At 38.8% G+C, this 27,937-nt stretch overlaps 2 protein-coding genes and 1 non-coding gene across 4 annotated transcripts; 1 reads left to right on the top strand and 2 right to left on the bottom strand.

Annotated features, from left to right (window-relative positions):
- The first annotated feature begins 1,258 nt into the window (after positions 1-1,258).
- TIMM9 (translocase of inner mitochondrial membrane 9) lies at positions 1,259-13,903 on the top strand. Its single transcript, XM_020876197.2, has 4 exons — positions 1,259-1,347; positions 10,699-10,762; positions 11,102-11,197; positions 13,396-13,903. The coding sequence occupies exons 2-4, from the start codon at positions 10,724-10,726 to the stop codon at positions 13,528-13,530; spliced, it is 270 nt and encodes an 89-aa protein (XP_020731856.1). The 5' UTR covers positions 1,259-1,347; positions 10,699-10,723; the 3' UTR covers positions 13,531-13,903.
- TOMM20L (translocase of outer mitochondrial membrane 20 like) lies at positions 13,564-27,937 on the bottom strand. Of its 2 annotated transcripts, XM_070469415.1 has the most exons (5): positions 27,265-27,425; positions 27,049-27,092; positions 19,511-19,592; positions 14,948-15,090; positions 13,564-14,022 (listed from the first exon to the last, which is right to left on the bottom strand). In XM_070469415.1, exons 1-5 carry the CDS (start codon positions 27,389-27,391, stop codon positions 13,969-13,971), a joined length of 450 nt encoding a protein of 149 aa, XP_070325516.1. In that variant the 5' UTR covers positions 27,392-27,425; the 3' UTR covers positions 13,564-13,968. The 2 variants fall into 2 exon arrangements, with proteins under 2 accessions (XP_070325516.1, XP_070325515.1); XM_070469414.1 differs by lacking the exon at positions 27,049-27,092 and having other exon boundaries at positions 27,265-27,937.
- On the bottom strand, positions 22,644-22,715 carry TRNAW-CCA (transfer RNA tryptophan (anticodon CCA)). The gene has a single exon. It is a non-coding gene; the product is annotated as a tRNA-Trp (tRNA).

Here is a 27,937-nt window from a genome sequence, read left to right as displayed (position 1 = left end):
TAATCAGGCACAATTTCCTAAACCTGCTGCAAATAATATAACATAAAGGGACATGTCGTAGAGTCCTATTTTATATCAACATAGCAAGTTAGTGCAAATTGGTTTAGACATCTGAGCTATCAAATAAAGAACAGACAGCCCTGGAACAAAAAATATGGCTCACGAGACTGGTTTCTTTCATTTCTTTTTATTGTTAACATTTTACTTATTTGCTTTCTCTTTCAGACATTTTTTTTTTTTTTTTGCTGAACCACTTAAAAGTTGCGGACATCATGACCTTTAACCCTATTTTCTTCAGTATGTATCTCCTTAAGAACATACTTTTACATAGCCACAATATGATTATCACATGTAAGAAGATAACATATTCAAATTTCTCTGATTATCCCAAGAAGCCTTTAACTAAAAAGTGGTTTTTTTAATTCATGATCCAAAATTCACAACTCTTTAGTCTTGTATTCTAGAATAACCCTTTCTACTCCTTTTCCTTTAACTTTAATTTTAGAAAAGACCAGTCGTCTTATACATTGTCCCACATTGTGGATGTTCCTAATTGTTCACTCATGATCAGAGTCACATCAAACATTTCTGGCAAGAATACCACATAGGTGTACCACACTGGTTAAGGTGGTGACTGACAGATCTCCTAGTGTTAAGGGAAAGTTTTCTTTTTGTGTAACCTATGAAATGCTTTGATACTACAAAGGATATATCCTGTTTGCCAACAACCTATCACCCTGTAGTTTTTTTATTTATTCATGAATCTTGCTTGAATCACAAGATTTCCAATTACCAGTACCAGTCATGCTGAACCCAAGATCAATTATAGTGACAGTGGCTAAGGACCTCAGAAGAATCACTTACTGTAAACTAAGTTTGAACAAAATTAGAAATTTGACTGCAGACATGGTACAAATCTGCATATAATTCTGAAGACTAAATAGAGGGTATCTCCCCATCACAGCCTATTTTCTTTTTTTAATACTCAGAAATTTCAGAGAATTATTGGTCCTTGTGTGTTCACCTGAACATATATATTACCTGGAAAAATAGGATATTAAGTATTTTTTTAATACATAATAACACATTTGCTAAAGAACTGTAACCTCAAACAGACTGAGAAAACTAATTTCACTTGTTGAAAAGGAAGAGGCTTTTCAAAAAATATGATTTAGCCAGCAGAAATTCAGGTTTCATCAAACACGTAGAGCATAAAGAGGGGCCTCAGCAGTCATATTGTAATCCCTTCCTTTTTCAGGTAAGAAATCAGGCCTCACTGGAGACATTCAAGCAAAGATTGGACAACTCCTTTTCCAGAACAGAAAGGAAACCCATGCATCAAGAAAGGTTTGAGCTTGATGACTAACATCTCTTTTTACTCTTAAGTTCCCTGGTTTTATGATACATTTTGACACAAAAATTTCTTAGCATTGCTATAATCATTCTTAAGACTCCTTCCCTCCTTCTCCAGGTTTAAAGCATATAACCAGAGGTATCGCCTTGGTTGGATATTTGCCTCTACAATAACAAATATTTGCTTGTAGTAAAAGGTAATTAGGACCAAATAAAAGACCCACTCCAGTATTCTTGCCAGGAGAATCTCATGGACGGAGGAGCCTGGTGGGCTACAGTCCACGGGTCACAAAGGGTCGGACACAGCTGAGCGACTTGACTTCACTTCATATTGCTTCTACTTCTCACTATCAGGTGGTTTGTGTGGCTGTTGGACTTGATCAATTAGCATAACTAATGATTAAATAACTGGAAAATAGAATGCTGGAAGACTTAGGTCAGACCCAAGCTAGCAAGTAAATTAAAAATCATTTATTCACTCCATCATCTCAAATATTTTCTAGGAACAAGTTCCTTCACTTAGGTATACCATAATTTTGATACTGGAAAATATATAATTGAATGATTCTAGAGAAAAGGAGATCATAATGTTAACACAGTGGTCTTTGAGTGCTAGAAACTTTTTTTTTTTTAGTTTCTAAATTCTCAAGAAATATTTTATTACTGTTGAAGTAAGATAAACTATTTCATTTTAAGGAGATGTACTATTAAGGACTGTATATTAGAAGACAGTACCAAGAACAAGTAATATTTGGGGGTGTTCCTAATCTGTATCTCTTCAAAGACTTCACAATAACAATCGTCATTTGTCACTATGAATTATATATGAAAGGGGAGGTGATAAGGAGTCAGCACAGTGTTACCAGCTTTTGAAACTGACACAACATTTAAAGATTTCATACTTTCTGCCTCTCTGACCTCTGCCTGATAAAATCACATGTGAATTTTAAACTGAAGAAATACTGGGATAGTAATAAAAACTGATTTGGGCATTATAATTTGCAAACTTGTAAATTTAAGTTCTCACAAAACAAAGGTTTCATTTAACACCTATCCACAGAAGTCATCTTACCAGTTTTCAGGCTGCTTTAGGAGTAGGAAGCCAAAAGAACTCTGGTTCTGATCATTTGCTAACATTTACTACACTGCACACTGTATCTTATTCTTGGGCAGGGAGTAGAAAGCTTGGAAACCTTGAACTTGGAGATTATTGTAGATTCACACACAGTTGTAAGAAAAAAAATACGTTACCCAGCCTTCCACAATGGTAACATCTTACAAAAGTATAGTACAATATCACAGCCAGGATACTGATACTGATACAGTAAAGATGCAGAACATTTCCATTTCCTTGAAGTCTCACATGTTGCCTTTTTATAGTAACACCTACTTCCCTCCTCCTCCAGCCCCTCCTCAACCCCTGGCAACCACTAATAAGTTCCCTATTTCTATAATTTTGTCATTTCAAGAATGTTATATAAATGGAATCATATAATATATGACCTTCTGGGACTGGCCTTTTTCACTTAGTGTAATTCTTTTAGTTTCATCCAGGCTATTGATGTCTCAGTACCTCATTCCTTTTTATTGCTGAATAGTATTCTATGGTATGGGTGTATCAGTTTGTTTAATCATCTACCTGTTGAAGAATATCTGGATTGCTTCCAATTTTTGACTATTATGAATAAAGTTTCTATAAACATTCATGTGCAGGTTTTTGTGTGAATATAAGTTTTCATTTCTTTCTGAAAAATGCCCAGGAGTGCAATTGCTGGGTCATATGATAGTTGTATCGGAGAAGGCAACAACCCACTCCAGTACTCTTGCCTGGAAAATCCCATGGATGGAGGAGCCTGGTGGGCTGCAGTCCCTGGGGTCTCAAAGAGTCGGACACGAAGGAGTGACTTCACTTTCACTTTTCACTTTCATGCATTGGAGAAGGAAATGGCAACCCACTCCAGTGTTCTTGCCTGGAGAACCCCAGGGACGGCGGAGCCTGGTAGGCTGCCGTCTATGGGGTTGCACAGAGTCGGACATGACTGATGCAACTTAGCAGCAGCAGCATTCATCATCTATATAATCTTTTTGGTGAAATGTCTTTTGAATATTTTCTAATTGGATTATTTGTGTTTTTACTAGAGTCTGCAGGCTTCTTTATGTTGTCTGGTTATTAGTTACCAGTCAGATATGTAGTTTGCTTTTCATATGAAGTCTAAGAATTCTTTTCTCTAAAGCCCAAAGATTTTCTTCTATCTTCATAAGTTTTCATAGTTTTATGTTCTATATTTAAGTCCCAAATCTATTTTGAGGTAATTTTCATATAAAGTGAAGGACTTGCTTTGAGGTTAAATTTTCTGCCTATGGATGTACAGTTATCCCAGCACTATTTGTTGGAAAAGCTATCTTCACTTAACTGCTTTTGCACCTTGACCAAAAATCAGTTGGGCTTGTTAGTGTGACTATTTCTAATTCTCTGTCCTGTTCCATTGATCTATGTGTCAGCTTTTCCACCAATACTGTATAATATTAATTACTATAGCTATGTAGTTAAGTCTTGAAATCAAGCAAACTGATTCTTCCTACTTATTATTTTTTTGAATTTAAGTCCATTTGCTTTCCATATAAATTTAAAACTAATCTTGTTTATATTTACAATAAATGTTACTGTGACCATGACAGGAATTGCATTAAGCCTGTGTATCAATTTTGGGAAAATTGACATCATTACTATGCTGAGTCTTCCATTCCATGAACACAGTGTGTCTGTCTCTCCATTTAAGTCTTTGATTTCTTTCATCAGCATTTTATAGTTTTCAGCATACAAGTCTTATAGATGCTTTGTCAGATTTACCCTTAAATCTTTTTTGAATGATTATAAATGGCATTCTGTTTTTCAGTGTCCATTTATTCACTGAAAGTATATAGAAATACAGTTTTTGCATGTTTATCTTATACCCTGTGATCTTGCTAAACTATTTTGTTTTAGGAGTTTCTTTGTAGACTCTTTGGGGACTTTGGGATTTTCTATGTTCACAATCATGCCATCTGCAAAGAGGGAGAGTTTTATTTTCTTCCTTTACAGTGTGTATGTCTTATTCCTTTTCTAGAATTACTGCACTAGGTAGAACTTCAAGCAGTATGTTGGATAAGAGTATTAAGGGCAGACACCTGGCTTTGCTCACTATCTTAGGGCAAAGTATTCAGTTTTTCACCATTAACTGTGTAGTGTAGGGTGTAGGATTTTTTGTAGGCGTACATTACCAAGTTGAAGAAGTTCCTCTCTTTTCCTAATTTTCAGAGTTTTTATCATGAATGGGTACTGACTTTATCAAAAGTTTTTTCTGCATCAATTTATAAGATCATATGACTTATTTTTTCATCTATTAAAATGGTGGATCATATTTACATATTGGTGGATTATATTTGCTATTGTTAAGGATTTTTATTTCTATTTTTTACATCTATTTTATGAAGATATTTTTCTGTAGTTTTCTTGTATGTACCATCTTGTCTAGTTTTAATTATTAGGATAATACTAAATTCATGAATAAGTTGTTAGATCTGTGTATATAAAGTTGCTCATAGTTCTGTTCTTTTGAATCTGCAGGGTTTATATTACCATATCCTGTTTTATTCCTGATAATGATAATTTGTGACTTCTTCTCTGTTAGTCTTGCTGGAGGTTTGTCTGTTACAGTCTTTTCAAAGGACCATCTTTGTTTCATTGATTTTTGTTTGTTGCTTTGTTTTCATTTTCACTGATTTCTGTTCTTTATTATAATTTTCGTCCTTCTACATACTTTAAGTGGGTTGCTCTTTTTCAGGTTCTTGAGGTTAAAAGAAAATAAAAATAGACTGTTGATTTGAGACAGTTCCCTTTTTTTTATTTACTTCTTTGGCTGTGCTGGGTCTTAGGTGCAGTGGCGGACTCAGTAGTTGCAGCACACTGGCTTAGTTGCCTTGCAGCTTATGGGATCCTAGTTCCCCTACCAGGGATCAAAACCCACATCCCCTGCACTAGGAGGCAAATTCTTAACCACTGGACCACCAGGGAAGTTGCATGAGACATTTCCTCTTTAATATATGCATTCAGTACTACAAAATTTTCCTCTTGGCACCGATTTAGCTGGGTCACACAAATTTTAGTATGCTATATTTTAGTTTAATTAAATTCTTGAGAGTTCCTCTTTGATTCATGGATTATTCATAAGTGTATTGTTTATATTCCAATGTTTGGAAATTTTCCTGTTATCTGGTACTGGTTTTTCTAGTTTGATTCCATGTGGTCCAAGAACAGACTATGTATGATTTCAGTTCTTTTAAATTTATTGAGGGTACTTTACAGCTGAGGATATGGTTTATATTGGTATATGTTCCAAGGGCACTTGATTTAAAAAACTGTGTATTCTGTGGTATTACGTGAAATGTTCTGTAAATGTAGATTGTATCCTATTGGTTAATGGTGTTGTTTTTTATAGCCTTGTGGATTTTGTCGAGTTATTTTATCAATTGATGGGAGAGGGTGGTTTAAATCTGCAACTATACTTGCCTTTTTCTCCTTTCAGTTCTTTCCATATTTTGCAGCTCTGTTGCTTAAGGCACACATATCTAGGAGTACTGTATCTTCTTGATGGATTGACCTTTAATGTCCTTTTCTGTCTCTGGTAAACTCCTTTGCTCTGAAGTCTACTTAATCTAGTATTAATATATCCACTATTTCCTTTGGATAAATGTTTGCATGGTAAATCTTTTTCCATCCTTTTGTTTTCACTCTGTATCAGGAGTCCGTTTCTTGTAGACAACATATATTTTATCATTTCTCTAATCCACTCAGCCAATCTGTCTCTTGATTATTTACACCAGTTATATTTAATCTAATCACTTATTAAGGCTGAAATTTGTTTTGTTTGTTCTAGTTTCTCTTACCTTACTGTGGGTTATTTGAATACTTTCTGGAATTTGTTTTTATTAATCTAATGTTTTGAGTGTTATCTCCTTATGTTGTTCTCTTTTAATGCTTGCTCTAGGTATTAAATGAGATATACAGAGCTTACCATAGTCTAATGATGTCAGCATATTACTAGTTTCAGTGAAGTAAGGAAGCCTTGCTTCCCTTTACTTTCCCACTTATTTTGTTGTTCTTCAGTCGCTCAGTCGTGTCTGATCCTTTGTGACCCCATGGACTGCAACATGCCAGGTTCCCTGTCCTTCACTATCTCCTGGAGTTTCCTCAAATTCATGTCCATTGAGTTGGTGATGTGGTCTAACCATCTCATCCTTTGCCTCCCCCTTCTCCTTTTGCCTTCAGTCTTTCCTAGCATCAGGGTCCAAATAAGCCAGCTCTTCACATCAAGTGGCTAAAGTATTGGAGCTTTAGCTCTGGCTTCCAATGAATATTCAGGGTCAATTTCCCTTAAGATTGACTAGCTCGATCTTTTTGCAGTCCAAGGAATTCTCGAGTCTTCTCCATCACTACAGTTTAAAAACATCAGTTCTTCAGCACTCAGTCTTCTTTATGGTCCAGCCCTCACACCTGTACAGGACTACTGGAAAAGTCATAGCTTTGACTGTACAGACCTTTGTTGGAAAAGTAATTTTTCTGCTTTTTAATACACTGTCTAGGTTTGTCATAGCTTTCCTTACAAGGAGCAAGTGTCTTTTAATTTCATTTAGAACCACATCAGACAGTTTTATACTTTTTGCTTCAACTGTCAAATATAATTTAGGAAACTCAAGAAGGGAAATGTACTGTACTTACTCTTTCTTCCTGTGTTGTTCCTCCTTGATGTTCCAAGTCTCCTTTTATAATCTCGTTTCTGCTTAGAACTTTAATTCTTTTCAGGCAGGTCTCCTGGCAATGAATTCTCTTCGTTTTCCTTTGTTTGGGAATGTCTTGATTTCACCTTCATTCCTGAAGGGTATTTTGGCCAGATTCAGGTTTCTGGGTTGACTGGTGAGAAATCTGCTATCATCCTAATAGTTTATCCCCTATAGATAAGATGTCTCTTTTTCTCTTGCAAATTTCAAAATTTTTTGTCTTTAGTTTTTAAATGTTTGTCCATGATGTACCTTAATGTGGATTTCTTTGTAGTTACGTTTTTTGGAATACAATTTAGTTCTTGAATCTATAAACTTCTTTTGCCAAATCTGGGAGGTTTTCAGCCACTATTTCTTGCAGTACTTTAACAGCCCTGCTCCTCTTTCTCTTCTTCCAGGACTCTAATAAAACAAATGTTAAATCTTTTGGTACAATCATACAGATCCCTGGTACTCTCTGCATTTTTTTCATTCTATGCAATATTTTTTGGTTATTCAGATTGGATAATTCTGTTTTCTGTCTTCCTTCACAGATTCTTTCCTCTATTCCCCCATTCTCGTTCTGCTGTTGATTCTGTCTGTTGAGCTTATTTGGGGCTTTTTCCCTTTCATATTTTTCACTTTTTGCTGAGCTTTATATTTTCTTCAATTGTTTCAAACATTCTTAATTGTTCATTGAAGCAGTTTTTTTATAATAGCTGCTTTTACATCTTTGTCAGATAATTCTAGTATCTCTCATCTCAGTGTTGGACTTTTATTTTTTGAGATCTTAGTTCTTGGCATGAGGTTTTTTCTTTATAACATGGAGATTTTGCATCTTGTATTTTGAGACTAAATTTTTTTAAGCTTTCTCTTATAGCTGGCTGCTCTGACACTAACTACTTCATTGGGGAGAGGAGGGCATCTCATTACTGCCAGGTGAAGGCAGAAGTGCAAGTCCCTCACTCTCACTTGAGGGGTGTGTGTGTTTCAGGCCTTTGAGGAATGTTCCTCATTTCTGCTGGTGAGGGTGGGAGTTGTGGCTAGGCTCTCACTGGTGCCTCCCTGGCTGAGAGGGACTGGAGCGCCTCACTACTACTCCCCTAATAGCCTCCACTGACACCCCAGGAGGGTGTGGGCTCATCACCATGGGGCAGCAGGCAGGTCCTGAGTCTCAGCTAGGGCTCCTTTGATACCACCCCAGGGGGAAGGGCGAAAGGTATTTCATCACTGACAACTGAGATGGGAGGCTCCCCATGCAGTTTCCACTGACACTTAGGGGGCGCAGTCCTTATTAATGCCCAGTGAGAATTAAAGCCCTTGTTCCCTAATAACCCTTCTCTGATGCCACTCTGGTGTGGGAGTTGGAGTGTCTTTTTACAGAGCCTGCTGAGGGTAGAAGTCTGCCTGGCATATGCTGATTTGGGTAGAGATGAGTACCACAGTTTTTTCTGCGCTGGCCTGGAGTGCAGCAGTTATTGTTTAAAAGTTTTCTGTTTTACAGGCTTCCCCGTTCCTAGCCCTTTGGTGAAGATAAGCTTTTGGCTGGGGGTAGGGAAGGGCTTTTTGACTCTCCCCATTGGCATTTGCTAATTGCCAGCTTCTTCAGTTCAACTTTGTGATATATGAGACCCAAAAATGGGGGAGAATTCCCGACTGTGCTGTTTCTCAAATCCCAATGGCCCTAGCTAGTATACTTTCTTCTAGAGTCTGTTTGTTTTATGTGTAATGTCCAGGGGTTTAGTTTTACTTAGTGAGACAAATAGCAAAAAGCACATCTACTTCATCCTCCCAGAAGCACAAATCCTAAACCTCATTGTATGATATATTAACAGAATCCTCTCTTTCTTTGACTGGTTAGTGATATTATATAGCAGTCATGAAGTGCACCTTACCTCAGAAGTATGGCTGGTTTCATAACTAGCACAGTACTTGGTACATAAATGTTTACTGAGTGATTATCTACCAATATCTACCCACATCTATCTAGCAAAATTGTAACTGTTAAGATCTCAAACTAAAAAAAGTATGAAGTTTATATTAGAAAATGATGTAATCATTAGGTTTGGGTTTCTATTGTGTCCCATAGTTGGAGGGTATAAAATCAGTGTTTCATGACTTAAGTGAGCAAAGAGTAACTATAATGGAAGTATCTTACCTGGAACATAACAATCATGATAGTCACAGCAATACCTGAAAAGTTGTGACCTTTAGTTAATTCCTGGTATTTTTCACGTAGTTTATGTAGTTAAAATATATATATCATTTATAAAGCTGTAAAATAAAATAGGAATAAAGAACATTCTTGATAACTTTTTAGGTGTTTATGGAACACTGGGTTGCCTGAATGTTGGGCTAATCTAAAACCGCTACTGCATTGTTTGTAGCAGATACCAAAGAGTTTTTGTAGAAAAGATAGTTTATATTATGTCACTGCTAAACCAAAGATTCTCTAAAATACAGTACAGTTGGACTTTTGGAATAAGACTAGGCTAGTAAATAGAAGAGAACTGGTGCTTCCCCTTGCATGTGGAAAAGATAACTTTTTAAAAATGGCAGTAATACTCATGAACATACAGGACAGGGACAAAAGAGGAGGGAAGACTAAATGCAAAACAGGTAAAGTTTTATACATGGTTGGGAATGCTGGAATGGAATTACCATTGATTGCATTTGTTATTCAAAATGAGAATTTTTTTCACAGTATTAGCTAAGAATGTTATACATATCCGGTTTTATCTTTTTTGTATTGGTTACCAGAAAACTCAAAGCTAAATATAATACATATAAATTGTTAGTTTGCAGTATACAAAATTAGCATGTGTTTTTTCTTCCTTTACATGATGTTTCTGTTTTAAACAGCTTTGTTTCATACAAATCTTTTATATATTTCATCTGTTTTAGAACTAGCCAGGATAGAATAAGTAATGTGATACATTCCTGTGTCAGAATTAACTGAGCCTGTGTCCTTCCTTTAGGATATGTGAAAATCCCAGTAATTCAGAAAGGCTCTTTGACTTCCTTATCTTCACTTCTCTGTTGCCCCCAAGTTAGATCACAAGTGTCATATATTCAGAAGTTTCTGGTAGGTCTTAAGTAGATGGTGTTTGTAAAAAGGATCTTTAATAGCAGAGATCCAAGCTGTGTTAGCAACCAGTGGAACAGTTAACTTAAGTACTTATAGAGAGACACCAGAGATTTCTTTCTCATAAAACTCTACTATGAATGGGGCTTTAACACATGGCTTTGCAAAGTAACAGAGCAAACTGTCTTAAAATTGGAGACTTGGATATATAGGGATTTGGGGTCTTATAGCTAGCTAACATTAAAAAATTAAATTCTAAACTGTAAGGTTCTTATTAATAACCTGGGAAATTGGGAGGCATGGCATATAATTATGTAATCAGTTAGAAATCTATAAAATTTGAACAGTAATTTCAAGTAGACTTGTTTCAGTTCTATTTCATAATCTATTCTTGTTTTTATTACCTTCAATTACCCTAAAAACATTTGTATACAGACTGACAAAACTTTTTACTTTTAAATCAGGTGACTAATAACGTACCAAAAGAATATGGCTGCACAAATACCAGAATCTGATCAGATAAAACAGGTAAGGTAATATAATTAAGGAAAAGGGATTTTGCAAAACATAAAGGCATTAGTGAATACAACCATGTCAGTCAGTGATCTCACAAAATATTTATATTTCATTTCCACAGATGGATATTAAATGATATGAAGCAAATTTTTCAGATAGTTTGAAAGATAATCCAGGAAAGGATAAATATTCAACTAGAAAATCTGACTATATTTTGTAGATCATATTATACCCATTGAAGGTAGTAAAAGAACCTTTCAAGTATTACAGGATATTTTGCCTAGATACATCAGTATTTAAAACATTTGTTTTAAAAACCTGTTATTAAAGAAACTTCTGATTTGTTTATAGTTTAAAGAATTTCTTGGAACCTACAATAAACTTACAGAAACCTGCTTTTTGGACTGTGTTAAAGACTTCACAACAAGAGAAGTAAAACCAGAAGAGGTATGAAAACGGTTGCCCAGTTTTCTCTAAGGTCATCTTAAATTCTCTAAGGTCATCATAAACAATATAAAGGGGATGCCCCTAAACATTTTGCTTGTTCCTAGTTATTATAGGAATTTAGGCTGTCTTTTTTTTTAATTGAAGGATAATTGCTTTACAGTATTTTGTTGTTTTCTGTCAAACCTCAACATGAATCAGCCATAGGTATACATATATCCCCTCCCTTTTGAACCTCCCTCCCATCTCCCTCCCCATCCCACCCTTCTAGGTTGATACAGAGCCCCTGTTTGAGTTTCCTGAGCCATACAGCAAATTCCTGTTGGCTATCTATTTTACATATGGTGATATAAGTTTCCATGTTACTGTTTCCATACATCTCACCCTCTCCTCCCCTCTCCCCATGTCCATAAGTCTATTCTCTATGTCTGTTTCTCCACTGCTGTCTTTTAAATAAATTCTTCAGTACCATTTTTCTAGATTCCCTATATATGCGTTAGAATACAGTATTTATCTTACTCTTTCTGACTCACTTCACTCTGTATAATAGGTTCTTGGTTATTCGCCTCATCAGAACTGACTTAAATGTGTTCCTTTTTATGGTTGAGTAATATTCCATTGTGTATATGTACCACAACTTCTTTATCCATTCATCTGTTGATGGTCATCTAGGTTGCTTCCATGTTCTAACTATTGTAAATAGTGCTGCAATGAACAATGGGATATGTGTGTCTTTTTCAGTTTTGGTTTCCTCAGGGTATATGCCTAGGAGTGGGATTGCTGGGTCATATGCTGGTTTTATTCCTAGTTTTTTAAGGAATCTGCCATACGGTCTTCCATAGTGGCCGTATCAATTTACATTCCCACCAACAGTGCAAAAGCGTTTCCTTTTTTCTACACCCTCTCCATCATTTATTGTTTGTAGACTTTTTGATGATGGCCATTCTGACAGGTGTGAGGTGATATCTCTTTGCAGTTTTTGATTTGCATTTCTCTAATAACAAGCAATGTTGAGCATTTCTTCATGTGTTTGTTAGTGAATTTAGGCTATCTTTTATATGTTCCATTGCTCAAAGGAACTTAAACAGCCAAGGACACTGTGGCATTGAGATGAATGATATCAAATTTAATATCACAGCCACACTGAACTATGGCAGACTTTTTAAAGAGAAGATGCCTGGGACTTGCTGAATATTGTTCCACAGCAGAGATTCTTATTTTTTTTTTATTTGGAGGCTAATTACTTTATAATATTGTAATGCTTTTTGCCATACATTGACACGAATCAGCCATGGGTATACATGTATTCCCCAAAGATTCTTACTAATTAGCTTTTAGTCAAGATGTGCTTGCTAGAGAAACTTGACACAGCTCTCCTATCTGACTGTGAGAACTCAGGTTAATTTTGGAAAAAGCAGAGCTTGAATCTGATGGTTCATATTGCATAGATGGACTCTGAAATCCCAGTTCCAAATCTTAACTTTTAATAATCTCTTCAAAACACTTACATATTTGCTAAAAGTGACATAAACTTCCTCCAGTGGAAGATGCTGATGAATTTTCATGCCAAGAACTTAACATATTAATATAACCAACAATCCAATAAGTGTTTGTTAAATAAATGACAAAGTTTGAGAGATGCTAAGTAAAATAGTCTTATTAAAAAGTAAAAAGTTGAAAATTAAGAATGCTAAGAATGGGGAATTCGCTGGCAGTCCAGTGGTTAGGACTCTATGCTTTCACTGCTGACAGTCTGGGTTCAGTCCTGCTCAGGGAACGAAGATCCCACAAGCCGCACCACATGGCCAAAATTATAATAATAACAACACTGAGAATGGACTTTCTCATTAAAAAGGAACAAACCTGCTACTAGACCTACATTTTGACAGTCAGAATAACAGATGGGAATGTGGAATTTCACTTACTACTGAAACATATCTACAGAAAATCTAGTCCGGAAGGCAGGGACTTACCATTGTTTTTAGTACCTACAAACTAGTAAGCATCCAGTATGTACTAATTTTAATAAATAAATGAAGGTATTAACAGTTGAAAGCTATGATCACTTGTGACTTATTGATACCATTTAATTCTCAAACATATTCGAAGAAAGAAAAGTACCCACTAGTTATTCTTTTAGAATATGTGCAATATTTTTAATTAATATTTTTGTGTTACCTCTTGGGTCTTTTTATTTCTAGACTACCTGTTCAGAACATTGCTTACAGAAGTACTTAAAAATGACTCAACGAATATCTATGAGATTTCAGGAATATCATATTCAGCAGAATGAAGCCCTAGCTGCCAAAGCAGGACTCCTTGGCCAGCCACGATAGAGAAGTCCTAACGGATGGACTTTTGATGAAAAATTGCCAACAGCTATTGCACTGGAAATGAGGATTCACCTGATGGAATCCTCTAAAAGCAGTAGCCACCATGTTAAACCATCTGTCATGACTGGCAAATGGAAACAACTGGAGAAACAAAATTGTTATATACAGGAATAATCAAAATAGAAGGTCTAATTGTTCAATGAAAATAATAAAATGCAACACTTGTTGAGGCCTTCAGATTCAGCAGCTTGGTCACTTGATTAGAAAAATAAACCATTGTTTCTTCAATTGTGACTGTTAATTTTAAAGCAAAATATCATGTATGAGATAGAAAAAATTTTATTACTATAAGTAAAATAAATGGAAATATCACTGAGCAGTTGTTTATACTATATAATTCCATAGCATTCTGACTGGACTGTGGATACGTTGAAGTGTTTTTCAATCACGATCATCCTCCAAGTATTCCTGTTCATTCATGTCTGCCTCAAATTGCTGGTAAATACATAAAATAGTTACTTGCTAATCATTTTAATGCATGATCCTTTTCTTGCCTCCCTTCTTGTGTCAGGGTGGGCACTACACATTCTTATCCTAGCTACATTTTCATATATCTTTAGGAAACATTCCATCTGACACCAGCTTGGCAATGTTTAAGAGTTGATTATTGTGCTTTAGTGGAGACTGTTGCTTTGCATTTTGTTTAAAAGCTGAGAATCCACCATGAATGATTCCAAGTCAGACCAACAGTATATAGTATATTCTCAGCTACTGCATGTGATCAATTGTAATAAAAAGTAAACCAAAGTTAAAGTAGCATCTTAGAGCCAAACAATTCCAAGCATTTGCAGGAAATTCTAATCGATGTATAAGTACACACAGCAGTTTATCATCAAATGAAATTCATTCATAAGCCAGTTGTTTAATAGGTATCAGTCCATTTACAAATATAAACCTATAATTAAGAGAATACTAACTAGCCTCTATGTTTAAATTTACCAAAGTGATTTCTGTGTTTTGTCATATTGGAAAGTAGAAGTATTACTCTGCTTCAATAATTTACAGTTTTCTATATTCATTCTATAGGCCATTAGGTCATTTATCTAAAAATACCACTTATAAAGGCCTCTGTTGACACTGCAGTCAGTCAATAACAGTGATGTCTTTGAAAGTACAAAGATAAACAATGTTAACTTTAAAGTTGAAATGTTGAAACATGTATAATACTCAACAAAATATACAATCCATCATAGTCAAAGGAACATGAAAAGAAACTTGTTTCATCTTAAGCAAACACAAATTCAGAGATGTTACTCACTTAAAACTTGGGGTCATTCACACACATACTTTGCTATTTTTATCTAATCAAGCCCAACATGGTTATTTAGTGTTCATTTAACAAAGGTAAATATGTGCTTACCTGGCAAATAAGGGGAATTTTGTGCAATAGCATCTCAAATACCTTGGGAGGAAGTGTGTGTTTGAAAACTTTCAGAAGTTCCTGTGGTTGCCCACACACCAAAAGGGCATTGCTGAGATGTTCAACACCCATTCGATGCTCTCCTAAATAGATTGATAAGTTTAGAGCAGAATTTTAAAGTATATTCTACATTCTAGAATAAAGTATATTCTATATTCTACATATATTCTACAAATTATCAAGAAAGCACCAAGCATTAAAACTACAAAAGCATATCAAACTAAAGACTATGAACAAGTCTCAAAAAGAATAAATAGTATAAACAGGGAAATGCTGAGCTGCCTATTAGATTCACTATGATCAGGCTGCAGTGTGAATAACTTTCTGACCCAAATTACCACTTAAAAGTGCACTCTTGAATTGGAAATGTTCATGTTATGCAATTTGGATATGCAAGAGGGAATATTGAGTTATTTTAAAAAGGCTGGTGTCTGTCATTAGTGACAGACATATGTGGTTGATGAAATATTACAGATGAAACATCTTGATGTCCTAGTTAAATGAGACTTTTGCACAATAGACTGTATTATTAAAGAGCTGAAACATGATTTAGTATTACCATGAATTATGTATCTAGGGGAAGACAGATGAGTTTTAGGATGACTGGTTATAAAATAAGAATGAAAATTTGTGAAGAGTGGAAATTAATGATAGGACTTTAAGTTAAAACATGTCATCAGTTAGTCTCACTACCTCATTTTAGGAAAATCAGGCAAAGAACAGTGAAATAATTTAAGGTTTCAAATCTAATTAATGCCAGAATTAATGCACCTAATTTTCTGAATCTTGAGACTACAGTGTGCTGCCTCTCCTTCACATGTTGTGTAATAACAGAAGTTGAAATTTTGACATATTTAATATAACTAGGAAACACTTTGTATCAAACCCTTGAAAGAAAAAGCAATAATAGTGACTGCTCTTAAGTTGATGGAGCTAACATAACCCCAAAACCTAATCAATTTGGTTAATTAGATCAACCAACGATTAAATCCAATCAAATTAGCTAATCAGAAGTTTCTATTGAGGGACTTCCTGGTGGTCCAGTGGCTAAGAAGTTTCTATTGAAATTTTTGGCTCTGTGGTCCCTCTGATGACATAGACATAAACACAACAGGTAGTTACAGAACTACCTGTCTGCAAAGTAGTGAAAACTGGGTTGGCAGTGGTGGCAGAAGTGACAAGAAAACATTACAGAAACTGGCTGAAAAATTACTGCATTAGAACAGTGTTTCTCAACCAGTGTGTTGTAATAGCCTAGGGAAGTTTAAAGAATAATAATTTATATATATCTGGAGAAAATCATAATTTGAAGAGATACATGGACCCCATTGTTCACTACAGAGTTGTTTACCAAGACATGGAAGCAACCTAAATGTCCATCGACAGATGAATGATAAATAAGATGTGGTACATATAAACAATGGAATACTACTCAGCCATAAAAACAAACAAAATAATGCCATTTGCAGTGACATGGATGGACCCAGAGATTATCATACTAAGTGAACTAAGACAGAAAGACAACTATACTATCATATCACTAACATGGAATCTAAAAAAATGACACAAATGAACTTATTTACAAAACAAATACACTCAAACAGAAACCAAAGTTATGGTAACCAATGGGGAGAGACAAATTAGAAGTTTGAGATTAACTTAACACACACTGCTAAATACAAAATAGATAACCAATAAGAGAACTGTAGGGAACTATACTCAAAACCCTATGAGAGAAAAAATCTGAAAAAGAATATATGTATAACTGAACCACTGTGCTGTACACTCAAAAGTAACACAACATTGTAAACCAAAGCTACTTCAATAAAAAAAAACATTTGACACTGGGTCCTACCCCAGAAATTCTTATTTAATTGGTTTTTGGTTTGGTGGGGATTTAAAGAATAAGCAACCAATGAGAATTTTAGAAATAGAGTAGAAGTATATAACCCTAAAAGTGCTAATTATTTTAGGGGCTCACAGAAATAATGTTATCGTCCTGGAGAGAAAAAGTTAAAAACTCAGGTTTGCAACTTTTGTCATCATCTCAATATTTGTAATATTCACCTCTATATCTAACTATTACATGATAGTTCTTAAAGTAAATAAAAATAAAATAAAATTATTTTTCTTTTGATTTATAATTCATCATTTTCCTATCCATATTTATACTGTCCTAACTCAAAAAAACTGGACATGGAACAACAGACTGGTTCCAAATAGGAAAAGGAGTACATCAGGCTGTATATTGTCACCCTGCTTATTTAACTTATATGCACAGTACATCATGAGAAACACTAGGCTAGAGGAAGCACAAGCTGGAATCAAGATTGCTGGAAGAAATATCAATAACCTCAGATATGCAGATGACACCACACTTAATGGCAGGAAGTGAAGAGGAACTAAAAAGCCTCTTGATGAAAGTGAAAGAGGAGAGTGAAAAAGTTGGCTTAAAGCTCAACATTCAGAAAACTAAGATCATGGCACTCTTGTCCCATCACTTCATGGGAAATAGATGGGAAAAGTGTCAGACTTTATTTTTCTGGGCTCCAAAATCACTGCAGATGGTGATTGCAGCCATGAAATTAAGACGCTTACTTCTCGGAAGGAAAGTTATGACCAACCTAGACAGCATATTAAAAAACAGACATTACTTTGTCAACAAAGGTCCATCTAGTCAAGGCTATGGTTTTTCCAGTGGTCATATATGGATGTGAGAGTTGGACTGTGAAGAAAGCTGAGCGCCGAAGAATTGATGCTTTTGAACTGTGGTGTTGGAGAAGACTCTTGAGAGTCCCTTGGACTGCAAGGAGATCCAACCAGTCCATCCTAAAGGAGATCAATCCTGGGTGTTCATTGGAAGGACTGATATTGAAGCTGAAACTCCAATACTTTGGCCACCTCATGCGAAGAGTTGACTCACTGGAAAAGACCCTGATGCTGGGACGGATTGGGGGCAGGAGGAGAAGGGGACAACAGAGGATGAGATGGCTGGATGGCATCACTGACTCGTTGAACATGGGTTTGAGTCAACTCCAGGAGTTGGTGATGGACAAGGAGGCCTGGCGTGCTGCAATTCATGGGATCACAAACAGTCGGACCCGACTGAGCAACTGAACTGAACTGAACTCAAAAAATGTTAAAGGTGAAAGGTTTTTTGTATTTTAATTGTCTCTATATCAAAGGAGTATGTAGGGATTCATCAGATTTATGTGACCCCTAGTTTATGTAATCTGGGGCCCTTATTTTTGGGGGGGGGCCCTTTTAAGAAAAAGAATATGAAATTAAGAATACAAGGTTGGCAGGAACCTTCCCAGAACCTTCAAAGAAGCCCTTGGAAATGAAAGTCGTTAAAGCTTATGTTTCATCACCTTGTGTAAAATAACTCTTATTTATGTCATTTAAATCAGCTCTAACTATTCATTTTGTCACTAACATTTAACAGACTTTTTAGTCCATTTATAATAATACCTAAAAGAAAATATTTGTACTGAATAAAAGTACTGAAATTTCAAATTATGATTAATATGCAATGCCTTTGAATTGCTGTTTCATTTCTTAAAACATTTAAGTCATTGGATTAAAACATTTAAAACATTGGATTAAAAAAATTCTTGGATATTGCTATGAGTTTTCCAGGATTTTTACTTTTTGCTTTTATAAATCCTGGAGGATGTTACCCTCTAAATGCAGAGTGAAAAAAAGTCTCCAAAAATGACAAAAAAGATAAGCAGAAATAGCTGTAGGCACTGTGATATGCATGGGAATTTGCAACACATGAAAAAAAGACATAAATGGGTGTGGTACTCATTCATCCAATAATATCATGTATGCTTTACATAAGAAGCCTCAAAACAATTTTCCTTTCTAGTGTTAAACACCACAATAAAGACATTACTATATACAATGTTTATAAAATATTTGTATTATCTACCATCATTTTACCTGACAACATTGTGAAGTTTCTCAAATCTATCTTGGTGTATGTGGGGATAAGTCATAATTCAAAATACATTTCATGTTCATTAAGTGCAAGGTACCCCCACAGGTATCATTACACTGAATGATCACTCATAATAATTTTTAATCAAAGTAAGTATTTTATTAAGAATATGCTTTAAAAAAAGAATATGCTTAGGCAGGAAAATTCTTATAAAGAAGTTAATTTTTTAAAAAATTTTGATTCATACAACATTTAGTTATTTGGAAAACTCATTTACTTAGAATTTTATCTGACAGTAAGTAAGGTGTTCTTGTATTTGGCTTTGCTTCTCTCTCTGCCCACTTCCAAGACTGCAACATGAACTTGAATACAGACACTAACAAAGTGGAGTTGGACAGCAATGAAGTGAAAATGCTGGGACAGTTTCTCTTTAACTGAAGCAAGCTGGTTAACACATCTAGCTAGTTAAGTTTTTTGACATAAAAATATCAATCCATAAATATTTCTCAAACATCAGTTATCATAAATAACTGCCTACAAAAGTATGTTTACATTCTTACCTCTGGATAACCAAAGTTCTCCCATTCGTACCTCTTGCAGAAAAAATTCTTGTAATTTTTCATTTTTTGCTGGATCCCACAACTAAAAGAGTCACAGAATATTTAACAATAAGTAACAAATGTAAGGTATATGGTTACTAGTCAAAACTGAGGGCTTCTCTCCTGGCTCAGCAGTGAAAAATCCACCTGCTAGTGCCTGCCTGATGCAGAAGACTCGAGTTCAACCCCTGGGTTCAGAAGATCCCCTGGAGAAGGAAATGGTAACCCACTCCAGTATTCTTGCCTGGGAAATCCCATGAACAGAGGAGCCTGGCAGGTTAACTTGTATTTTAAAAGCACATCTTGAATCTAGTCTCTAAATGCAGAGTATTACAAATGCAGTTGCTCTTTATATTTAAAATAATTTCTTAAAATGGAGTTATGATTTCAGGCAACTAAAAAAAAAAAGCCAAAAAACATGGCAGACGGAGGCTGTGACTTGTCACCATGCACATTTGATGGCCTTCCTAGATGGCACCTTGTTAAACCAGCACACCCACTGTCTGCCAGGCTGCAGCACGGCCAGTTTTATTCTTCAGTTACCCTAATCCTTTGACACCCTGATTACCATCTTACATCAGCTTTTGTACTTTTCCATAGATTTTCATGAGTTATATTGTCATTTAGATCTAACAACTCTGAGAAATAAAGTCAGTAGACTAGGGTAATTTCTTAATTTAGCTCTGGTTATAATTGTAAAAAAGTTGAACCCCACCCTCCTAAAAGAAAAAAAAAAAGAAAAACACGGCATATTCAAGTTTGGTTACGATGCTTATAACAACTTCATATTTTACCCACTATAATCAACTCTAACAAAGGAAGCTTTCTTTGTATGCTGCAAACCTATTCTCTTGCTTAGAGTATTAACACTGCTTGTTGATTTAGCAAAGGGCATGGTGGGGGTTGACAGGGCAATTGGTGATATTCAGAAGGATGCTATGGTTTGCTACAGCCTGTTTCAAGAAAGTGACCAGGTTCACAGGATAGGATCATCACTGGTATTAAGCGAAGAGCTGTCTTTAAAGCTAAAGTGGGCAAACCATGCTCAGAGTATCCACTCCACAGTCACTTCAGCTTCAGTCTTTTATATCTGGAGGGTTTTTGTGTTTGTCTTCCCCAAGAATTCTCTTTTTTAAATAGGATGAACCAACAGATGAGGTCATATTTTAAGCTTTTATCAGCAGATATGCTGATGATCAGTAACAACCACAAGTTTCATTCAAGAGATATTTAGTGAACAAGAGCAGGACACTCTAGGGAGAGCTGGAGAGGGAAGTAGATCTAGACTCCTGTGCCCATCCCCACGGAGCCCAGAGTCTAACCAAGAGAAAAAATAAGTATGCCTGAGATCAGTAACACATCAACAACAAAGTCCAGTGTCTTCTGAGGCTCAAAATATTAACACATTCCATTTGGTTGGGAGACCAGGGAAAGTTCCTCAGAAAAGATGGCATTTGAGATGTGGAGAAGCTCAGTGAAAGTCTGATGAAGAAAGAGTATAAGTGGACTTCCCTGGTGGTCCAGTGGTTAAGAATCCTCCTGTCAATGCAGGAGACACAGGTTCAAGCGCTGGTCCAAGAAGATTCCACATGCTGTGGGGCAACTAAGCCCATGCACCACAACTCCCAAAGCCTGCATGCCTAGAGCCTGTCTCTGCAGCGAGAGAAGCCCTCACACTGCAACGAAGAGTGGCTCTCTGCTCCTGGCAACCAGAGAAAGCCCACATGCAGTAACAAAGACCCAGTGCAGCCAAAAAATTAAATAAATGTTTTAAAGAAGAAATCCTGACTGAGTGGTCTAATTAAAAAAAAAAAGTACAATTGACACAAAATTGCAGGGAAAATATCAAGTGATCTTACATAGCTAGATTATAATATGGTGAATGAAGCAACAATGATAAATACCAATTACTGAAGCCCAGTTGTGGACTGAAAGCTTTCCGTATATTATGTCTAATTCCTAGGAAAAGAAGGCTATCTATACAGAAGGCACCCATGGTGCGAGGTCCATGGTGCGAAGCTAAGTGGCTTCATGTTTCATCTGCAGAGTAGGGAGCTACATTACAGAGCTGCAGATTAGAAGGAATTTACTCTGACAGCATAAGAGGTAGTAAGACAGGTTAGGAAATTATCATAATATTCTGTGTAAAAGGTAATAAAAGCCTGAAGTAGTGAAGGAGCAATGGAAACAGAAAGGGAAAAGAGGATGAGATGGTTGTGGGTTTAGTGGCTGAGTCGTGTCCAACTCTTGTGACCCCATAGACTGTGGCCTGCCAGCCTCCTCTGTCCATGGCATTTCCCAGACAAGAATACTGGAGTGAGTTGCCATTTCCTTCTCCAGGGGATCTTCCCAACCAGGAGATGGAACCCCATCTCCTGCACAGCAGGCAGATTCTTTACTGCTAAGCCCAGAGTATGAGACAGAAAACAGAAAAATAAGAATTGGGGGTTGACTGTGGAAGATGAGGCTGATATTTGAGCGGGGTCACAACAGAGAGTGATATCAGCATCAGAGGGAAGCGGGAGAAGGAACACTGGCAAGGGACGAGATGATGAATTTACTTCTCAACACACAAAGCAGAGGTGCCGACAGAACATGGAGGCTACAGAGTCTGGCAGGCAGGCACAATCTGGGTCCCCGGGCCTAGAGATCTGAGTTCACCTATCAGTGAGAAGAGAAGGAGCTTCCAGGGGGATGAGGGATATGCAGAATCTGAGATCAGTGTTTCACCAAGGATGGCTTTAAGGAGCTATTAAAACTGCAGTTTTCTTGGGCTCCACCCAGACCTACCAAATCAATTTCCCTAAGTAGAGCTCAGGAACCTGGATTTTTAATGAGCTCCTCAGATGACTCTTAAATTCTGAAGTCTGAGAATTACTACTGGCATAAACCACTGGGGCTACCTCTAACCTCCTAAATCACAATGGCTGGTGCTTGGGTCAAATAATCTGTTTTAACAAAAAGTGAAAAGTGAAAGAGAAGTCGCGTCCGACTCTTTGCGACCCCGTGACTGTAGCCTATCAGGCTCCTCCATCCATGGGATTCTCCAGGCAAGAATACTGGAGTGGGTTACCATTTCCTTCTCCAGGGGACCTTCCCAACCCAGGGATCGAACCCGGGTCTCCCACATTGGAGGCGGATGCTTTAACCTCTGAGCCACCAGGGAAGCCCATTTTAACAAATGCCCCAGGTAAATCTAATGCAGATGAATCACAGACCATGCTGTGGGAAACAAAAAGGGCTGGGGTGAGGAAGAACAGAGATCCTGTAAGTAGGAAGAGACCTCTCTCTCTGTGCCTTAGTTTATTTATCTGTAAAACTAGAAGAACAAAGTTGTTATGAAGAAGGAAACAGACAGAGCTGGACTCTGTCTTAGGCCAGGCGGCGAACATTAGGCTACACGTACGATTCCCTCCCAGTGGACTCTGAGCTTTGTGCCCGGTGTCTATAGAGATGGCATACCGATGGAAAACCAGACCCCTCCCCCCCCATAAAAGAGCCTCAGGACTTGGACTTGGACTCTCCATTGCCTAAAAGAACATGCTAATTATCTCTGTAACAGAACAAAGTGGTAAATTCCATTATGTTTATCAAGATATGACCACAGGCCTACTGATAAATATCCACTGTTTATGTGACACATGAATCATGGGTTAACTTTGATCATATCTCTCTTTTACCTTGTCCAGACTAGTTTCAAGGACTCTGGGGAGGTGGGTTTGAGCAAGTACACTTAGGGTATATAAGGTTTTCACAAAAACTGGTCAGGGTCCTTGGCTAAAAGGAGACGCTGCCTTGAGCCCGCCAGTGTAATAAACTGCACTCCACTATCTGCATTGTCCTTCTGAGTGAGTTTGTTTCCCGGAACACGTGGCTACAAGAGTAATGAGGATTATATAAAAGAACATTTGAAAACTCCTGCTTCTGCCTCTTTCTCACTTGACATAAATAGATCTTTATCATTTCCCTCCTGGACTGCCACTGATTTTCCTGTCTTTGACTTCCCTCCTCCACCCCATACTTCAAAAAGAAATAATTGCATCCATTTCCTGAAATAAAGTCACCATCACTGGTTATCCACCACAAAAGAAAAATCTCAAAACTTTTAAATTTGGCATCAAAGACTTCCACAATAAAACACAAACTACCACTCAGCTATCTCTTTGGCCACAACACTTTGCGATATTGCAAATATTGCAATTTCAAAGTCTGTGTCTCTGCACAAGCTGTTTCTCTCTGCCTACAATGATCATGGCATCCGGTCCCATCACTTCATGGCAAGTAGATGGGAAACAGTGGCAGACTTTATTTTGGGGGGCTCCAAAAATCACTGCAGATGGTGACTGCAGCCATGAAATTAAAAGATGCTTATTCCTTGGAAGAAAAGGTATGACCAACCTAGATAGCATATTAAAAAGCAGAGACATTACTTTGCCAACAAAGGTTCATGTAGTCAAGGCTATGGTTTTTCCAGTAGTCATGTATGGACGTGAGAGTTGGACTATAAAGAAAGCTGATGCTGAAGAATTGATGCTTTTGAACTGTGGTGTTGGAGAAGACTCTTGAGAGTCCCTTGGACAGCAAGGAGATCTAACCAGCCCATCCTAAAGGAGATCAGTCCTGAGTATTCATTGGAAGGACTGATGTTGAAGCTGAAACTCCAATACTTTGGCCACCTGATGTGAAGAGCTGACTCACTTGAAAAGACCCTGATGCTGGGAAAGATTGAAGGCTGGAGAAGGGGACAACAGAGGATGAGATGGTTGGATGGCATCACTGACTCAATGGACATGAGTTTGAGTAAACTCCGGGAGTAGGTGATGGACAGGTGATGGACAGGGAGGCCTGGCATGCTGCAGTCCATGGGGTCGCAAAGAGTCAGTCGGACATGACTGAGCAACTGAACTGAACAATAAACAACAATATTCAACAAATATTTGTTGGGTGCCTACAATATACTGGACACTGTTCTAGGCACTGGGGAGACACTGGAGACTAAAAACACAGACAAGGTCTGCCCTGGTGGAGTTGATTCTAATAACTAGAAAGCATTAATCAAATAATCACACCAACAAACACTAACTTCAACCATGTATAAGGGCAGTCATAGGAGAGGGACGTGGAATTGACCCAGGCTCTGCCCCAGGGAGGGCATCTCCTCTCTCACACCCAGCCTTGAATACTCCCTCTCCTACTTTCTTTGTCAACTGCACCTTTTTCTCTATGAGACTCCATTTTGAATCCCCAGAAATCCGTGTCTCCTGCTCTCCACTACCCTTTCATCAGTGAGCATGAACTACCTATTCTTTCTGCAAAGTTTTATCTCACATCTCTCATCACCAATTGCCACTGACACCACTACAGTTCAGGATTTTGATTACTTCTTACCTGAACTGCTGCAATAACTTTCCTTTTCATCAATCCATCTAGCACACTCCTGCCTGTTCTAACATAAAAAGGTTTTTTTCTCCCTTTATTTTAAAAACAATTCCTGCTCAAAAATCTTCAGTAATTCCCCCCATTGAATCTGAATTTCTTAACTTGGTCTTCAAAGCCTTCCCAGATGCAGGGCCCTTAATTAGCTCTCCAACCTCACCTCCCACCATTCCCAACTGTGACTCCATTCTCTGTCAAACATTTACTGAATAGAGGGATCTGCCACCCCCAAAGTTTTCCGTGGAGAACTGCATGTTCCAAAAATAGCCACAGCAATATTCCCAGTTCTGCTTGCACTTCCAAAACCTAGCCTCCTCTAACAAGAGCTGGAGTCCATTTCCTCTCCCTTCAAAACTGAGTGGGTCTCAATGAGGCAGAACTGGCACCACCTGGTAGGCTCCATGTTTGCTCTCAAATATACGTATAAATAAATACATATATACAACTGACCCTTGAACAACATGGGTTTTAACTGCCCAGGTCCACTTATATGTGTGTTTGTTTTTTTTTTCCAATAAACAGTGCTACTGTGCTATATAATCTGCTGTTGGTTGAATCCTCAGATTTGGAACTTCTAATACAGAGGGCCAACTACCAAGTTGTATTCAGATTTTTGACAGAGAGAAGGGTTGCTGCCCCAACTGCTTGCTGTTCAAGGGTCAACTGTGTGTATCAACACACACACACACACACACACACACACACACACAAATATATTACACACTTGCTTACCCAGTACAACCCTTCCACCATACCGTGAGGAAGACCGTGCCACAAGGAGCGGACCTGTGTAGGTGTTCTGTGCAGCAGTCCCAGCTAAGTGGCCAGCCAGCGTAACTGCCCAATGTGTGCAGGAATAAGCCTTCAAAAGACTCAGAAGGTAGCCCTGGGGCTAACCTGGCTGAAGCTGAGTGCAGCAAAAATGTGGTATCCCCACCCCGCCCGACTCAAACTGAAGATTCAGGAGCAAAATAAGATAAAGTTTTAAGCTCTAAGGTGAAAGTAGCAATAGGTGAGCAGAACACCTCCATGATAACCTTGCCCTGAAAGTGATCCTCTGCCTCCTCTGTGCTCCTGCGGTTGTTGTTTAGTCGCTAAGTCACCTCGGGCTCCTGCAACTGTAGCCCGCCAGGCTCCTCTGTCCATGGGGTCCTCCAGGCAAGAATACCAGAGTGGGTTGCCATTTCCTTCTCCAGAGGATCTTCCCCCACCCAGGGATTTAACCCAGGTCTCCTGTATTGGCAGGCGGATTCTTTACTACTGAGTCACCAGGGAATGGGAGAATGGCTGCTGTCCATGGGGTCACACAGAGTCGGACACGACTGAAGCGACTTAGCATGCATGCATGCATGCATTGGAGAAGGAAGTGGCAACCACTCCAGTATTCTTGCCTGGAGACTCCCAGGGACAGAGGAGCCTAGTGGGCTGCCGTCTATGGGGTCACACAAAGTCGGACACGACTGATGCGACTTAGCAGCAGCAGCAAATGAGCATCAACTAAATGAAAATTTCACACAACAGCCCAAGAACCCTCTATTTGAGAAATGAAGTGAATTGGTTAAGTTGGACCAATCACCAAGATAATTGTGATTATCCTTCAAAACGACTGATCAAATTCCATTTTGGAGAAAAAGAGGATACATCCTGGTTCTGAGCTAGAAGAAAGGCCCCGTAGAACAGGAGTGGGGGTACAGCACCATACCCTGCGGGCAGACCTGGGTCTTTAAGTGTCTGGTGTGGCTCAGGACCGAGCGACTGCGCACGCCCGCGGCTCAGGAAGGGCAGACTCCTCTTTCTTCTTTTTTATAAACTAAACGAAGTGCCTTTTCCTACCACCTTATAACTGCCTTTTCACGACCCCAGGTGGTTCTTCCTTCCTTCCTCCCGATGTCGGACAATAAAAGCGAAACACTGGCCGAGCGGAAGCGGGGTGCGGGCAGGCATCGAGGCACTGGGAAATGGCTGCTCAGGAAGCCGCCAGGGACCCTGAGGCCGAGCCTCTACCTGCCCCGGCGGGAAGTTACTCACTGTAACGCCACCTCGGCGTCGCTAAAGCACTTCACCTGGGCGCCCCGTCCCTCAGCCTTTCGCTGCTGGGCTCTTCTTTCTGCAAACACAACGTGGCACGTGCTGGCCGTGAGCCCTCCAGCTGCCGGCGTGCGCCCCGCGGGCCCCTAGGCGGCGGCGGCCCCCGCGGCCCGGCCTCGCCCCGGGGGCCCGGTCAGCCCCCCGCCCCCGCTCCGCCCGGCCCGTCGCGCCTCCGCCGGCGTCTCACTCACTTTCCCGTAGGCGGCGCTTGAACGCGGGGTCGCCACGCCGGCTCCGGTCGAAGTAGATGCAGTAGCCGAGGAAGGCGATGGCGCCACAGGCCGCCAGGAGGCCGAGGACCGTGCGGACGCAAGGCATCCGGCCGCGGGCGTCCCACGGACCGAGCGTTGGGCGCGGGCCAGCGAGCGCGGGGAGCCGGCCGGCCAGCCGGCAGGGAGCGTCGGCGCGGCGCCCATGCCGGCCTCGGGGCTTCCTGTGCGCTGGGCCGCGGGCGTGAGGAGCGGCGCGTCGACGAAGGAAATCGAGGGTCTGAGAGGACGCTTGTGGGAGTCTCACAGTACGGAGTGGTGGAGCTCTGTTCCAATTCAGGTCGGTCGCACTCCAAATTCTGAACCCTTTGCCCAAACGCGTACCATTATCTCAGCTCAGACACCCATCCAAGGCAAATCGCAGTATGCGGGAAAACGGTTATCTGAGGGAACTGATCCTCCTCTGGTTCCCTAAACTGCAAATTTGAGCCAAAACTCTGGTCATCTCTTAGTTAAGAGTACTACCCACCGAACCCTTGGTCACTAGTCCGTACTCCCCAACCGCGTCTGCTTTGTCACCCGAAGGAACCCAGCCGTCTGCAGTACCCAGCCACCACCTTAGCTCAACAGCAGGAGCAAAGAAGTGTGTTGAGGT

This window comes from Odocoileus virginianus, chromosome 6 (assembly GCF_023699985.2).
Source record: "Odocoileus virginianus isolate 20LAN1187 ecotype Illinois chromosome 6, Ovbor_1.2, whole genome shotgun sequence".
NCBI lineage: Eukaryota > Metazoa > Chordata > Mammalia > Artiodactyla > Cervidae > Odocoileus > Odocoileus virginianus.
This window is presented reverse-complemented; position numbering and strand designations above follow the sequence as displayed.

Coding starts and splice junctions, on each gene's coding strand:
- TIMM9 (XM_020876197.2), top strand. CDS start 10,724: ATGGCTGCACAAATACCAGAATCTGATCAGATAAAACAG. Junction 10,763..11,101: donor AATCTGATCAGATAAAACAG/GTAAGGTAATAT, acceptor ATTTGTTTATAG/TTTAAAGAATTTCTTGGAAC. Junction 11,198..13,395: donor GAGAAGTAAAACCAGAAGAG/GTATGAAAACGG, acceptor TTTTATTTCTAG/ACTACCTGTTCAGAACATTG.
- TOMM20L (XM_070469414.1), bottom strand. CDS start 27,489: ATGGGCGCCGCGCCGACGCTCCCTGCCGGCTGGCCGGCCGGCTCCCCG. Junction 15,091..19,510: donor AGAACTTTGGTTATCCAGAG/GTAAGAATGTAA, acceptor CAATCTATTTAG/GAGAGCATCGAATGGGTGTT. Junction 14,023..14,947: donor AAATTCCCCTTATTTGCCAG/GTAAGCACATAT, acceptor TGTATTTACCAG/CAATTTGAGGCAGACATGAA.